This window comes from Heptranchias perlo, chromosome 28, assembly GCF_035084215.1.
Source record: "Heptranchias perlo isolate sHepPer1 chromosome 28, sHepPer1.hap1, whole genome shotgun sequence".
Classification (NCBI taxonomy): Eukaryota; Metazoa; Chordata; class Chondrichthyes; order Hexanchiformes; family Hexanchidae; genus Heptranchias; species Heptranchias perlo.
The window spans coordinates 17,950,515-17,964,071 of record NC_090352.1 but is presented as its reverse complement, the minus strand read 5'-3'; the positions used below and the strand labels follow the sequence as shown (position 1 = coordinate 17,964,071).

Genomic DNA, 13,557 nt, shown 5'->3' with positions numbered 1-13,557 from the left:
GCCTCCTAAGGTAGGGAAGGGGAAAAAGTAAACAAGAGTTTCAACTCCCAATCTCTTCAGGATTGGGCTCAGCTGTGAATGCCCACCAGGAGACAACAGCATGCTGTCACTCGCTGTCTAGTGTCACACATAAACAATGGTCATTTGGATGAGGTACCATAAGGCTGCTGTTGCTCATGTAATCACGAGTGCTAACTGGACCCTTTAGTACAGCAACAGAGGGACAGCTGCTTATAGCTTCCAATTCTGAGTACAATAACTCCTATTTACACAAGCTACTGACCTGATAATGAACTCGGCACCAATCCTTGCTGGACGTGTCCTTGTGTCGATGTCAGGTGAGGACAGGATCAGACAGCTGTAATCCCCTTCCCTCAGTTGAATAAACCGCTGACAGTCAACTTTTTTTAAAGGCCACGGACGACTATGACCCACTTGAGCAAGGTAGCAGAGTGGGCGGGCAGCCATGGAATCATTGACCAACAAGAACTCAACACCTTCAGGAGAGGAGGAAGGGAGAAAATTGCCAGGAAAAATACAACATTAAGATGATTGCATACAAAACAAATCAAAACAAATCATTGCATTATCAGTTAGTTACACTGGCACAAGAACAATCTGCGTGGGTGCAGAGTGAGTTAGGTACTTGGCACAGACGCCAATGAAGAGTTGACAGCAGTGACATTTTGATTCAAGTGCGATGGTACTGTGCAAAACCAGGACATAGATGAAATTAGTTATTGTGTCAGTGAGTAGCAATTTTATTAGACTTTCCCTGTTTTAAAAAAGAGGAATCAGATTTATACTACCACCCCAGTCAATTGTGCATGTAATTGAACACTGTTCACAACAGTGTTAATATTCCTTTATCTTTAACCTTCAGAAGCCATTCCAACTTGCTGTTAAGCTGTCATGAGTCCAATAATTACCTTGTGAGTTTTAGCTTGAGCTGCGTCTGGCTATCTCATTCCCTGCCTCGGTTTTTCGCGCACGCGCACACACACGGTGATGGGGGTTGTGGGGGGTCCCCTTTTTATTCTTTCATACATTCTGACTGACAAGATTAATTTATGCCGGACTATGTGTTTCAGGAGTCGAAACAAAAAATGAGGGTGCTGTCAGATTTGCTTGTTGGAAAATGAAGATTAGGTGGCGTTGTCATTTGCAAAGGATTGCAGTGTTCAAGCGATAAGGTTACATTTAATGAGAGGAAAGAGCCTCCTCACAGGGGGACGATGATTTTCTTGTGTCAGGCTGGTGCTTTATCACAGAACCTGATACTGCTGCACCCTGGCAGCTGCTGATAATGGATGATCAAGAACACCGTAGCACTTCAGTCTCCGTGCTGTTCTAAGTGACAACTTATCGCCCATTTGAACTGCAGGGATTGGGAAATAATTAGCAGCTAAACATGTGTCTTGCAAGTGGCAGCGCATCACCCCACTGCCGAGTGCTTCCCCCTGTTACTGCCCTCCTGCCAGGGCAGCTCACTCTTTGCCTCACGGAATGCTCTGATTCCCAGGACTGAGTTTCCCGCATGAATGGAATGACTTCTGAAGGTGACACGAGGGAGCGATGGACTCTGAGCAGCCCCTTAAGAATTGGGCGGGCGGGCGGGGGCTTCGGCTGTGATGAAAAATCTTGTGTGTGTAAAAGCTGGGTAGCTGCCTCTCATGTTTACCATTCCTTTTTTAAAATGTCCTTCACTTAAAAATAAGTACAATATTATACCAAGGAACTGAGAGAGACCATTGAGAAATCTGAGTTTACCATTTATTTTAAGCATCTTTAGTTTCATATTCTAACTTGATTACTATATTTCTTTAAAGTTAGAATTTAGAATTTTCAATAGTTTGCCTCTTTGGAACTGTGATTTAATTTTGGAATTGAGTAAGCTGAATTTCTTTGTGAAAAGGTGCAAAGGAAGCACAGTTGATGCTAATAAGGTGACCCTGTGATACTGGGCTAAGTTAAAGGTTTAAGTTGGATGGGGAGGACAAAAACCGTAATCTGTGTAGACGTGTCTTGCAGCTTGCTTCGTGACTTTCATGCTTAAAATAAGCGCAGATGATTACAACTCAAAATATGTTTTTTTTAAAAAAAAGAAAAGGTTTTTCATTTGTAACAACGTGAGATGGAGGAAGTGGTTGTGTCTGTGCCAAATAACGTCGAAAAAGGTGGAGCTCTCATCTCCAGGTATGGAATGTTGAGCTGGACGACGAGGTCTCCCAGTCCAGAATGTTACAACAGTTTCTGTAGCTATCTAGCCAAACAAAAATGGTGGTTGGCAAAAGACAAGACGCAGTAGCTAGTTGAAAACCTAAAACAAAATCATTATACTCCAGATTTGAGTATTGGTTGAGCATGTAGTTCAGGGATGCACATATAAGATTACCTTAAGGTGTAACCTTCAAATGCATCTTTTTAAAAAAAATACTCTGGCTCTATCTTGTGGAGGGTTGAAGTAACTACATAGAGAAATTCTTCATTAATTTTCTCAAACTGTAATGTTTCTGAATATTTTTTATCAAAATATAACTTACTTTTTTGTTCTCCTCTAGGTTTCGGATGCCACTTCAGAGAAACTTTTCAATACTACCACAAGTAAAGGTAGGCCACATCCCATCCTATCACCAGTTGTCTCCTGAACAGGCCTACTGACCTTAGGCCATATGTGAAGTGGTACTTTTAAGCTGCTAATTGCAGGGAAAAGCATTCAAATTTGAGTATTTCCATTTTGGTTTGCAGCCAGTATAAAAGAGGGCAACCAGTGAATCAACATTCCTACTTCATTGCTGGTAACTAGGGTGAAGGGCTCTCAAGTTGTAGAAGCAAAGGATGATTGATGAACAAAAGGCCTTTCCTCTTCCCCCTGCTTTCTTTCTGGATTTGAATGTATTTCCCACATTCTCATCTTTGTTTACTCATACAGTTTGATTTGTGGCACCCATTTAGTTGTGAATAGCCATGCTTGACAGAGATTCTTTATCCTACTGCAGTTTTTTGAGGTGATTTAGTTCCTGTGAAAGGATTAAGGTTTCTTTGTGTGGCCTTAAATCAACAGCAGCTTTTTATAAAAAAAACATTGCCAGGAAACACAACACAAATAGTCCTTTGGTATATTTCCCTCTGCCCTTATTTCCATGAAAATAACCTTTTTCCTCCTCATGAGTGTTTTCTTCATGCCATATGTTAATTTGTGTTGCCAGCACGAGTGACAAGAGATAAATGTAAATGCAGGTGTTGGAAACTTGGGCTGTTGGTATTTTTATTGGGGGTGGGGAGATTAAGGAAAGCATAGCGACTGTTTTGTTCCAGGGAACTTGTATTCACTCTCCTAAGCATTGGAGAAATCCCACTTGAAAGGAGTCTTATTGTGAAGAGATAATCTAAATATTTGCTCCAAGGCAGGTGTGTGAGGGAATAATATTTTTGTAGTCGGGGCCATTTTCTAAGATATACTGTGTTTAAACATTATTTTTTGCTATTGTTGTTAGGAATGCTTTTTTGAATTGGCTGTTGTTTGTTTAAAGGTGTTTATTCCTAACTGGTATCAAATTGTCAGACATCTGTGACTCCATACAGATGTGTATGAGATATATTGGGCTGGATTTTGTTCTAAAGATAACGGCGAGCCTAACAGGACTCGCCGTTATTTCAGTGCATCTGGTGCAGCAACTTCCGGCGACCGTCCGTCAGTTAAACACGGAAATCCAGAAGTTGCTGTACCAGATGCCCCGCTCCTCTGTAAGCTGCGTGAGAACGACATCTCGCTGGCTGACTCCTCGTTGAAATGAATGCAACCGCGCAAATTTCCTCTACTGCCCTGATGGAAACGAAGGAGCCTCGTCAGAAAAAGGTACGTCAAGTTTTTTTTAAGTCTAAGCAAACATTTAATGGCGTGGAAAGTCTTAATGACTGCTGAACAACCTCTCTGGCACTGAAAATTTACTTTTACAAATGTGGATTCTCATTCCTTCACATTTTACTTGTTGTTGGACATTTTAAAAAATCCTTTTTTTAACATTTTCTTTCTGTCTCTTTTATCTCTGTCTTTTAATTCAATATTTCGTACCCTCTCTTTATTTCGCTTTCTCTAACTGATTTGACATTGAATTCACTGTTCTGACTTACACTTCCTGGTCAGTATCTGCATGACTTATTAACATGTTTCAATTTGATTGGTTAAGGGGATACATAAGAACATAAGAACATAAGAAATTGGAGCAGGAGTAGGCCAATCGGCCCCTCGAGCCTGCTCCGCCATTCAATAAGATCATGGCTGATCTGATCCCAACCACAAATCTAAAGAACACAAGAAGTCGGAGCAGGACCCGGCCACATAGCCCCTGGGCCCTCTCCGCCACCCACAGGGCATTGACCGATCCGAACTCAGCTTCATGTCCAATTTCCTGCCCGCTCCCCATAACCCCTAATTCCCTTTACTTCTAGGAAACTGTCTATTTCTGTTTTAAATTTATCTAATGATGTAGCTTCCACAGCTTCCTGGGGCAGCAAATTCCACAGACCTACCACCCTCTGAGTGAAGAAGTTTCTCCTCATCTCAGTTTTGAAAGAGCAGCCCCTTATTCTAAGATTATGCCCCCTAGTTCTAGTTTCACCCATCTTTGGGAACATCCTTACTGCATCCACCCGATCAAGCCCCTTCACAATCTTATATGTTTCAATAAGATCGCCTCTCATTCTTCTGAACTCCAATGAGTAGAGTCCCAATCTACTCAACCTCTCCTCATATGTCCGCCCCCTCATCCCAGTTGCTTCGCTTGTTCACACAGGTCCCAGATGCCCAGGAGAGGTGCTGCACTGGATAAGAGCAACTTGCAGTACAAAGGCCCATGAAAAGTCTATGAGCAAGTCCAAATCTAATGAGCGGCTGATGCCATTCATTTGCCGCTCGGAGCAAAATCCAGCCTATTATAATAAAAGTACTCATTTTAGAATGCTTGAGTGACAGAAAGACTTAATTTCACAGATGACTGTAGTTGACCTGAATTCCGCTTTAGAATATGGAGAACTAATTATATAATATTTTATGTTACATTCATTGGTGCTTTATAGCTCTCCCCATTTTTTATAATTACCTACTTCCTTTTAGTTTCACTGTGCCTAGTATTGAAAATATATCAGGTCAGGAACTAAAAGAGGGCCAGTTTTTATGTTGAGGTTTTGTACCTGGGTATCTCTTCACTCAGGAAGGTGTTTCCTGAATAATTGCTTGTAACTGCTCCACACTAGTCTTTGTTACAGTGATAAGTTAATAGAAACTGGAATCTTAATCCGAGTTCTGTGTTAGCCCAGTATTGCATCATCTCTGCTGAAGGCAGGGACTCATTCCATGCCTGCCCTCTGGAACCTTGTCCAAGTGACTGTTGTTCATGTCTGAACCTGAACAGAGCGTGTTTGTAGGCTATTCAGCTGTAGGGAACACCAAGGCCGAACCCAATCCAGTGTCAGCCATGGCTCAGTTGGTAGCACTTTCGCCTCTGAGTCAGAAGATTGTGGGATCAAGACTCCAGAGACATCAGCACAGAATCTAGGCTGATACTCAAGTGCAGTGCTGAGTGAGTGCTGCACTGTCAGAGTTGCCGTCTTTCAGATGAGATGCTAAACCGAGGCCCCGTCTGCCCTCTCAGGTGGATGTAAAAGATCCCGTGGCACTATTCGAAGAAGAGCAGGTGAGTTCTCCCCCCGGTGTCCTGGCCAATATCAATCAACAGCACTAAATCAGATTATCTGGTCATTATTGCACTGCTGATGGTGGGACCTTGTTAATTGCAAATTGACTACCGCGTTTCCTACATTACAACAGTGACTACATTTCAAAAGTACTTAATTGGCTGAAAAGCGCTTTGGGATGTCCTGAGGTCATGAAAAACTCTATATCAATGCAAGTCTTTCTTTTTACTCAATGGATACCTACAAGTGCATTCTTCAAGTCGGGGTCACTGGCCACTCACGAATGGGAACCCTGGGTTGTTCTCCCCACCCTAGCTGAGAACACTTCAGCTAATTGTTGTGCCCTTGCCACTGCCCTGGCTCAGCTTAATTAACTTAGCACAGTACAAGATGAAAAATGGGACTTTCCTACTCTGTATAACTCAGTGTGACTCGTTACCACACATAGACCACACTTACCAACTGAGCTTTTGGGGAGCCCTTAGTTTTTATTTCAAACTGCCAACAACTATCACACCACCTGGTAACCAAGCGCTGGTCTACAGATTGTAAAATAACTGCTGGAGGGTGCAACTTATTTTCTGGATTTTACAGTCCATATTTCTGATTTAGTAAGAAATTAGGAGTGGTTTTAAAACGTGGAATTGTTAATCAATAAATGTGTGTGTTGTGACAAGGGACTAGAGAGAGGCAAATGTGATTTATCAGAAGGGGGAAGAAAACAGGGAACTACAGACTTGACAAAAGTAATTAAGAAATTAATAGAATGCATCCTAAAAAGGAGACTAGTGAAGTATCAAGAGGAACATAGAATGATAAAAAGTATCAACGTAACGTTACAGGTAGTTGATTGTAACTGTGTGGAACTGTCTACTGAAATCTGGGTCTGGGTTACATTCACAGCTACTTGATGTGTAACGCTCACTTGTTTCTTAAAGTTGTGTTGTTTTGTTTTGTAGAAGGTTTTATTTGTGTTGTTGACCGGAGGTCATAGGTTACAGTTATTGGCTTAGTACAAAGAGGAGAAGATTCAATTCTCTCTTAACTCTCAATTCGCTTGATTCACGTCGTTAGATCATATACATATAGCTTATATGTCTGGTTAGATATAGACATGCAGTTTGCACCAGGTTATACAGTTTTATACCCAAACTAGGATCTAAACGTACACCCACTAGGTTTCTCTGACACTCCCTGAGTGGTCACAGAATATAAAGGCTAATACCCGAAAAAGAGAGCTGACGCTGGCCAGGCGTCCCGCTCTCTCTCTCTCTCTCTCTCGACGTCGTCTCTACGTCCCTGACGTAGGTTCTTCCACTTCCGCGATGGTTGGTCTCCGGAGTCTTCGCTGGCTCCACGCCCGAGATTCTTCATTCTTATTCTGAATCTTATCTCTTCAAGCTGTGCTGTCCCTCTCCTGTTGGTTCAAGCTTGCTCGCCTAGTCCATGTCTTCTCCTCATTGGCTCTGTCCCAAGGACTTAGGTAGCATTACCTCATTACTCCTTTTCTAAATAAGGACTTGTGTCTTATCACATCTCCTTTGTCTTTCACGAAACTTAGCTAATTCAAACCGGTTCCAGCCAGCTCAGGCCATCGACTGAACTCAGGTTACTTCAGTTCAAAAGTTGCTTTTGCCTGTGTGTCAGCAGTTCAGAATAAACTCTGTAGTTTCTGCATCCTCTGGCCAGCAGTGTTGATTTCTTGACTCATAAGCTTTAAATCTTTGGCTGCCTATCAAAAATCAATATCAGTCTCATGCTTACATAGTGCTGCACAACGATCTATATGCCTCTATACAACGATCTATATGCCTCTATACAACTGTCTGTATGCCTCTACACACCTGTCTATATACCGCTCTACATGTAGCTATGAGTACTTTATGATCTTGCATGAAGCAGATAGGTAAATTCTTCCAAAAAAAATTAAATTGTCCACACCCAGAACTGTAGCTGAATTCACATTTAAAAGTCAGTTTGTGCTATAAATTTTCTTGTTCCAAAAGCAGTGTCATGCCTGACTAGCTCATGAATTATTGGTCACCATTTGCTTCAGGAATAAAGGTTGTATCAGACTCATAATAGTTAGTAGACACTGGTAAATTGCCCAGGAGTGCCACTGTGGAAATATGAACATGTTTTCAAAGTAATGATCATTGACAATACTGGCAGGAGGTCAAAGGGTGTTTCAACTGGAAGTACTGGCAAGGCATCAAGGTCAAGCGCTCAACAAGCGTGGGAGTGAAAGCACTCCACTGTTTACAAAATCAATATAGTGTAATACTTTTAAGTCCATTTCCAGTATGTAATCATATCTTGGGGACATATTAAAGGTTCACCCTGTTGGCCTGACCTTGGTGACTTAAGTCTGTTTTATGCTTCATTTTAGATGGAGAGTCCTTTTTAAAAGGTCTTCTCGAGCCGGCCTTCTCCACTGCAATAAAGGTCATTAAGCAATTAATCTGCCTTTGGCACTGTGTGGCAGCTGGAGAATTGACGCCTGCCATTGGGACCCATGCCATGTGCTGCGGCTAATTGTCAAATTCACTCAACCAACTTAGTAATTAATATGTTTTAGCCAGAGGGAGGTGTTTGCTATTCCCTTAAATTCATCTTGTTAAATCGTTTTTTTAAAGACAATGTCTGACTTAATAGAGTATTTCAATCGTTGTTCTTTATTTAAGCTTTTTTCATTGGACTTTCGACTTCTTGACTGCAGGTTACATGGTTATGTACATGTTCTAATAGGGTATCACATTAGGAATTTCTCTCCTATCAATACAGAATGGATTTCCTCCACCTTGATGATGGTGCTAGTTCTGATTTGTCCTCTTGGCTCTTGGACTTGGGTTTGAATTCAGCTGATCTCAAGAACAACAACTGTCAACAACAGCTTACATTTATATAACGCTTTTAATGTCTCAAGGCGCTTCACGGGAGCAATTATCAAACAAAATTTGACACCGAGCCACATAAGAAGATATTAGAACAGGTGACCAAAAACTTGGTCAAAGAGGTAGGTTTTAAGGAATGACTTAAAGGAGGAGAGAGAGGTAGAGAGGCGGAGAGGTTTAGGGAGGGAATTCCAGAGCTTGGGGTCACGGCCGCCAATGATGGAACTAAGAAAATCGGGGATGCACAAGAAGCCAGAATTGGAGGAGCCCAGAGATCTCGGAGGGTTGTTGGGCTGGAGGTTACATATCTTGGTTAAAGTGGCTTCTGGTGCCCAGAGTCTAGAATGGGTCTGGTTATACCATAGAATGGTTACAGCACAGAAGATGGCCATTCAGCCCGTCGAACCCATGCCTGCTCTCTGCAAGAGCAATCCAGCTAGTCCCACTCCCCCTGCCTTTCCCCGTAGCCCTGCAAATTTTGTTCCTTCAAGTACTTACCCAATTCCCTTTTGAAAGCCACGATTGAATCCGCCTCCACCACCCTTTCAGGCAGTGCATTTTCATATCATAACCACTCGCTGCGTAAAAAATCTTTTCCTCATGTCGCCTTTGGTTGTTTTGTCAATCACCTTAAATCTGTGGCCTCTGGTTCTCGACCCTTCTGCCAATGGGAACAGCTTCTCTCTATCTATTGTAGACCCCTCATGATTTTGAACACCTCTATCAAATCTCCTCTCAACCTTCTCTGCTCTAAGGAGAACAACCCCAGCTTCTCCAGTCTATCCAAGTAACTGAAGTCCCATAAGCAGAGTTCCTATTTTGCGACCATTTATTTGCCCCATTAAAACGTTGGAGAGTGCATGTCTGATCACTGGAGATGACGTTACCTAATAATGCTGTGACATTGTGTGGGTCATCATCTTATTGCACATTGTATTGTGGAGTATAGAATCTGTAACCCGTAGGCTGGGTTACAGTTGAGCTGGTATAATGTTTCCTTGATGTGGAACAAACTGAGGTGTTTAAATTGTACATCTGGGACTGAAATTTTGGAACAAAAAACAAAACCTACAGATGTTGGAAATTTGAAACAAAAACAGAAAATGCTGGAAACACTCAGCAACTCAGGCACAGCATCTATAGAGAGAAGTGACAAGTTAACGTTTCAGGCCAAAACTGCCAGTTCTGATGAAGGGCTATCCCTGAATGCCAACATTTTCCTTTCTTCACTGGAATTTTGGAACCTTCCCAATTGCAAAAGTAGATTGCCACTGGGGCATCATGAAACAAGCTTTCACGATTTCAATTCCCAAGAACATAGTATGAAACTGCCCAAAGTATTTGGTGGTGTCAGTTTTGATCAGAAAGTCTGGAAGGCCAGGAAGTGTGGGATAAATGTTATATTCATGCTGGAGAGGGGTGGTCCTTCCAGGAGGCAAGGTTTAAAACATGATTGTGGGAAGGCATAAGCAAGAGATGCATTGCATTGCCTTGGCTGAGGTGAGGCAATCAATTGGAGGTATTTGGAATGTCACTCATCGCCATTTTGTTTTTTTATGATCTACTCTTGCTGATTCAAAATTGCTTTTGCACTTGGAAAAAAAAATCAAAGCAAGCAACATAAATAAAAGTGCAAAGTGGAATTTAGTACAATAAGATTTCAATGATCAGATAATTTAAATTAAGCGACTTAAGAGGAACAGGCTCTGTACCAATCGAGAGGATAGAAAAAGGCACATATTACAATGTATACAAGTTTGATATGTGCGCTCAAGTCCAGGGGACACTTGGTCCAGAGAGAGGAGGCAATGGATTGGCTTGTTTGTGAAACCTCAAATTGCTAGCAACTCTTGCTAGTATAATTATAGGAAATTTCCGGGTATGGTTCTTTAGCTTGGGTGCCAGAGCCATTATAATGAGCCCAGATGCATTCGAGCACAGAGATTGATCAACAACAGTCATAAAGGAGTGAGGAACTTCGGGCGCAGTGTAATTATGTGTGTAATGCACTTGCACCTGAGTTTCCTCAAACTTTACACCGTGTATTTGCTCCACGCCCCAATTACACGTGTCTCTGGGTGCAAATACACAGAAACTTCCACCCCCAAATGCTGAGTCTACTCTACCCACCCCTCTGTCTGTGCCAGAGTAACTATAACATCAAACAACAAACAGGGTCATGTCATAAGAATTCACTTCATTGAGTAAATTATGCTCTGTTGATGATATTGAGGATATTCAACAAGCCAGATTTCAGAAGCTGTTTTAAAACTAGATATTTTAAAATAAGTCAATTATATGGTGCTGTATGTACATGTAAAAGCTTTTCTTCACATGTTCAGATTACTGGTTAAATAACTCTAATTTTATTCAGCATTTTAGAGTATGGAGGATTCAATGTAACCTCCAATTAACTAACATTTATTTAGCATTAACAGTAATTATAGACAGTAGTCTCTTGCCCACAGATGTGTCAACATTTAGCATCAAGTCTAATCATTCAATGAAATGAAGAAAGTTCAGTGAGCACCAATTAACAGACCAATTAGTATGACTGAAAGTGTTGGGTAATCATTTGTTTGCTTAAATTACAATAACAAAAACGCAACACCCTGTGTCGAAGTCTTGTATTCAATTAAGAGTCATCAGAGCTGTGTGGCCTAAAACCCATTGAAGGCAATGACAGTATTTTTGTGACTGTATAATGCTTTCTCATTTACGTAGCGATTGAGATGTAAGAGTCGGTGTGAAACCTGTGGCCTAAAACCAATAGGTTAAGGATCTCTGGGACCAATTCTAACCTGCTATCGAGGACAATTAGTATGGAAATTAGCAGGGGATGGGGAAAGATGGAAAAAAAACTTCAGGTGCCTTGGGTAACTGACCCAATCGTCAAACAAGATGCGTACTGATGTCATCGTTTTATTTGTTTGTTCACTGCACTCTGCAAATAGGGAATCTCTCCTGTTCTTTACATTTTATTTAATGCTGTATGATAATATACATTAAAATGGGCAGAAATCATTTTGTAGGAGTTATAGGGTACGGTAGCGTAGTGGTTATGTTACTGGGCTAGTAATCCAGAGGCCTGGACTAAAATCCAGAGTCACGAGTTCAAATCCCGCCACGGCAGCTGGCGAATTTAAATTCAATTAATTAAGTAAAAAATCTGGAATTAAAATACTAGTATCAGTAATGATGGCCATGAAACTACCGGATTGTCATAAAAACCCATCTGGTTCACTAATGTCCTTTAGGGAAGGAAACCTGCCGTCCTTACCCGGTCTGGCCTATATGTGACTCCAGACCCACAGCAATGTGGTTGATTCTTAATTGCCCTCTTAGGGATGAGCAATAAATGCCGGCCTTGCCAGCGACGCCCACATCCCGTGAACGAATAAAAAAAAAAGAAGAGAAGAGATGCGCTGCCAATTCCCTGAGTAGATCAGCAGTGAACTGGTACCAATGTATAGACAGCCAATCTGTTTGTCCTTGCCTGCTGTGTTTTGACTACTGGAATCATGTACTAATCACTGGATAATTTGATAAATTTACCATTGTCAAGATAAAAGAGAGCAGATCAAAGAGTCAATGGAATGATATAATCAAGAAAGATCAAAATGACATCAATATCAGCCAAGCAGTTCCTAGATTGAACAGCCCAACGTAAACAGTTACAACATTTATGTCAATTCAAATTTCTGTGTGGAGGGTTTATTGGCAAGTTAAAAGGCAGAAACCAGTTTCTTGGAAGCTACAAAGCAATTGGGAAGTTAAAAACACTGCTTGTGTTTTCCATTACGTTCCAGGTCACGTGTTGTTCTCTCCCCACCTCTTTTTAAATTTCAAAATATACTTTATTTCATAAAATTTAAAGATAGCACAATTCTAAGGCGATACAATTCAAAACAATACAACACAGATCGTACACAATACGATTCCAATATTGCAATTTAAACACAGTACATATCTAATAATACATGCTGTACAATACAAGGTGGGGTGGCCTTACACGGTGGCCTTTCCCCATAGAGCCTTTGCGTAGGTTGCACCTTGCTTCAGTACTCCTGGGCCTTGGAGTGTGCTAGTCGGCGACACTCGGTCGTGGACAGCTCCTTCAGCTGGAAGACCAGCAGGTTTCGGGTGGCCCAAAAGGCCTCCTTCACCGAGTTGATGGTCTTCTAGCCACAGTTGATATCTGTCTCGGTGTGCGTCCCGGGGAACAGCCCGTAGAGCACAGCGTCCTGTGTTACCGAACTGTTGGGGATGAACTGAGACAGATACCAACATATCTCTCTCCACACTTTCTGCACGAAGGGGCAGTCCATCAGGAGGTGGACAATGGTCTCATCCCCGCCCCAGCTTCGAGAGCAGCTTGTGGTGGTGCTGCGATTCCATCCGTGTTGGAAGGACTGCACTGGGAGGGTCCTTCTCAACACCATCCAGGTTACATCCTGGTGCCTGTTGGTCAGTTCTGGCGATGAGAAGTTCTGCCAAATGGCATCGGCCATCTGGTTGGGAAACTGCCCGATCAGATCCAGCCTCTCCTTTCCTTGCAGGACTCTCAGAACATTCTGACAGCCTTATGGTCGAAGGGGTTCCTCCTCAGGAACTTCTCCTCTCCCCATCTCCACTCAGACCAGAGTGATAACTGTAAAAAACACAATGGTTTGCACTGGGTAATGACGAAGTAGGAAACAGAACCACTTCTGATTAAGACCATGGGAATCACAAGTCAGAAGTGTTGGCCTTCTGACATGAGTAAGGAGAAAAAACATTGGGCCAGAATTTACTGTAACCGGCGAATGAATGGTGCCCTCCACAGGGCATCTGGGATATGTGTGAACAGGGCAAGCAACTGTGTGTCTCCGTAACCAATCAGATTGAAGAATTGTTAATGAACAGCGCAGAGTCGGAAACAGGAAGTGTAAGTTAGAATAGTGAATTCAGTGTCAAATCAAGCAAA

The 13,557-nt window shown here is 42.0% G+C and overlaps 1 protein-coding gene across 4 annotated transcripts in view; it reads left to right on the top strand.

Moving 5' to 3' along the window:
• Positions 1 to 13,557, top strand: part of auts2a (activator of transcription and developmental regulator AUTS2 a) — a 986,792-nt gene that overhangs the window by 839,081 nt on the left and 134,154 nt on the right. For all 4 annotated transcript variants that reach the window (XM_068008151.1, XM_068008150.1, XM_068008149.1 and 1 more), the window contains exon 6: positions 2,562 to 2,610. In XM_068008151.1, coding sequence (XP_067864252.1) covers positions 2,562 to 2,610 — 49 coding nt within the window. The remainder of the gene's footprint in view (positions 1 to 2,561; positions 2,611 to 13,557) is intronic.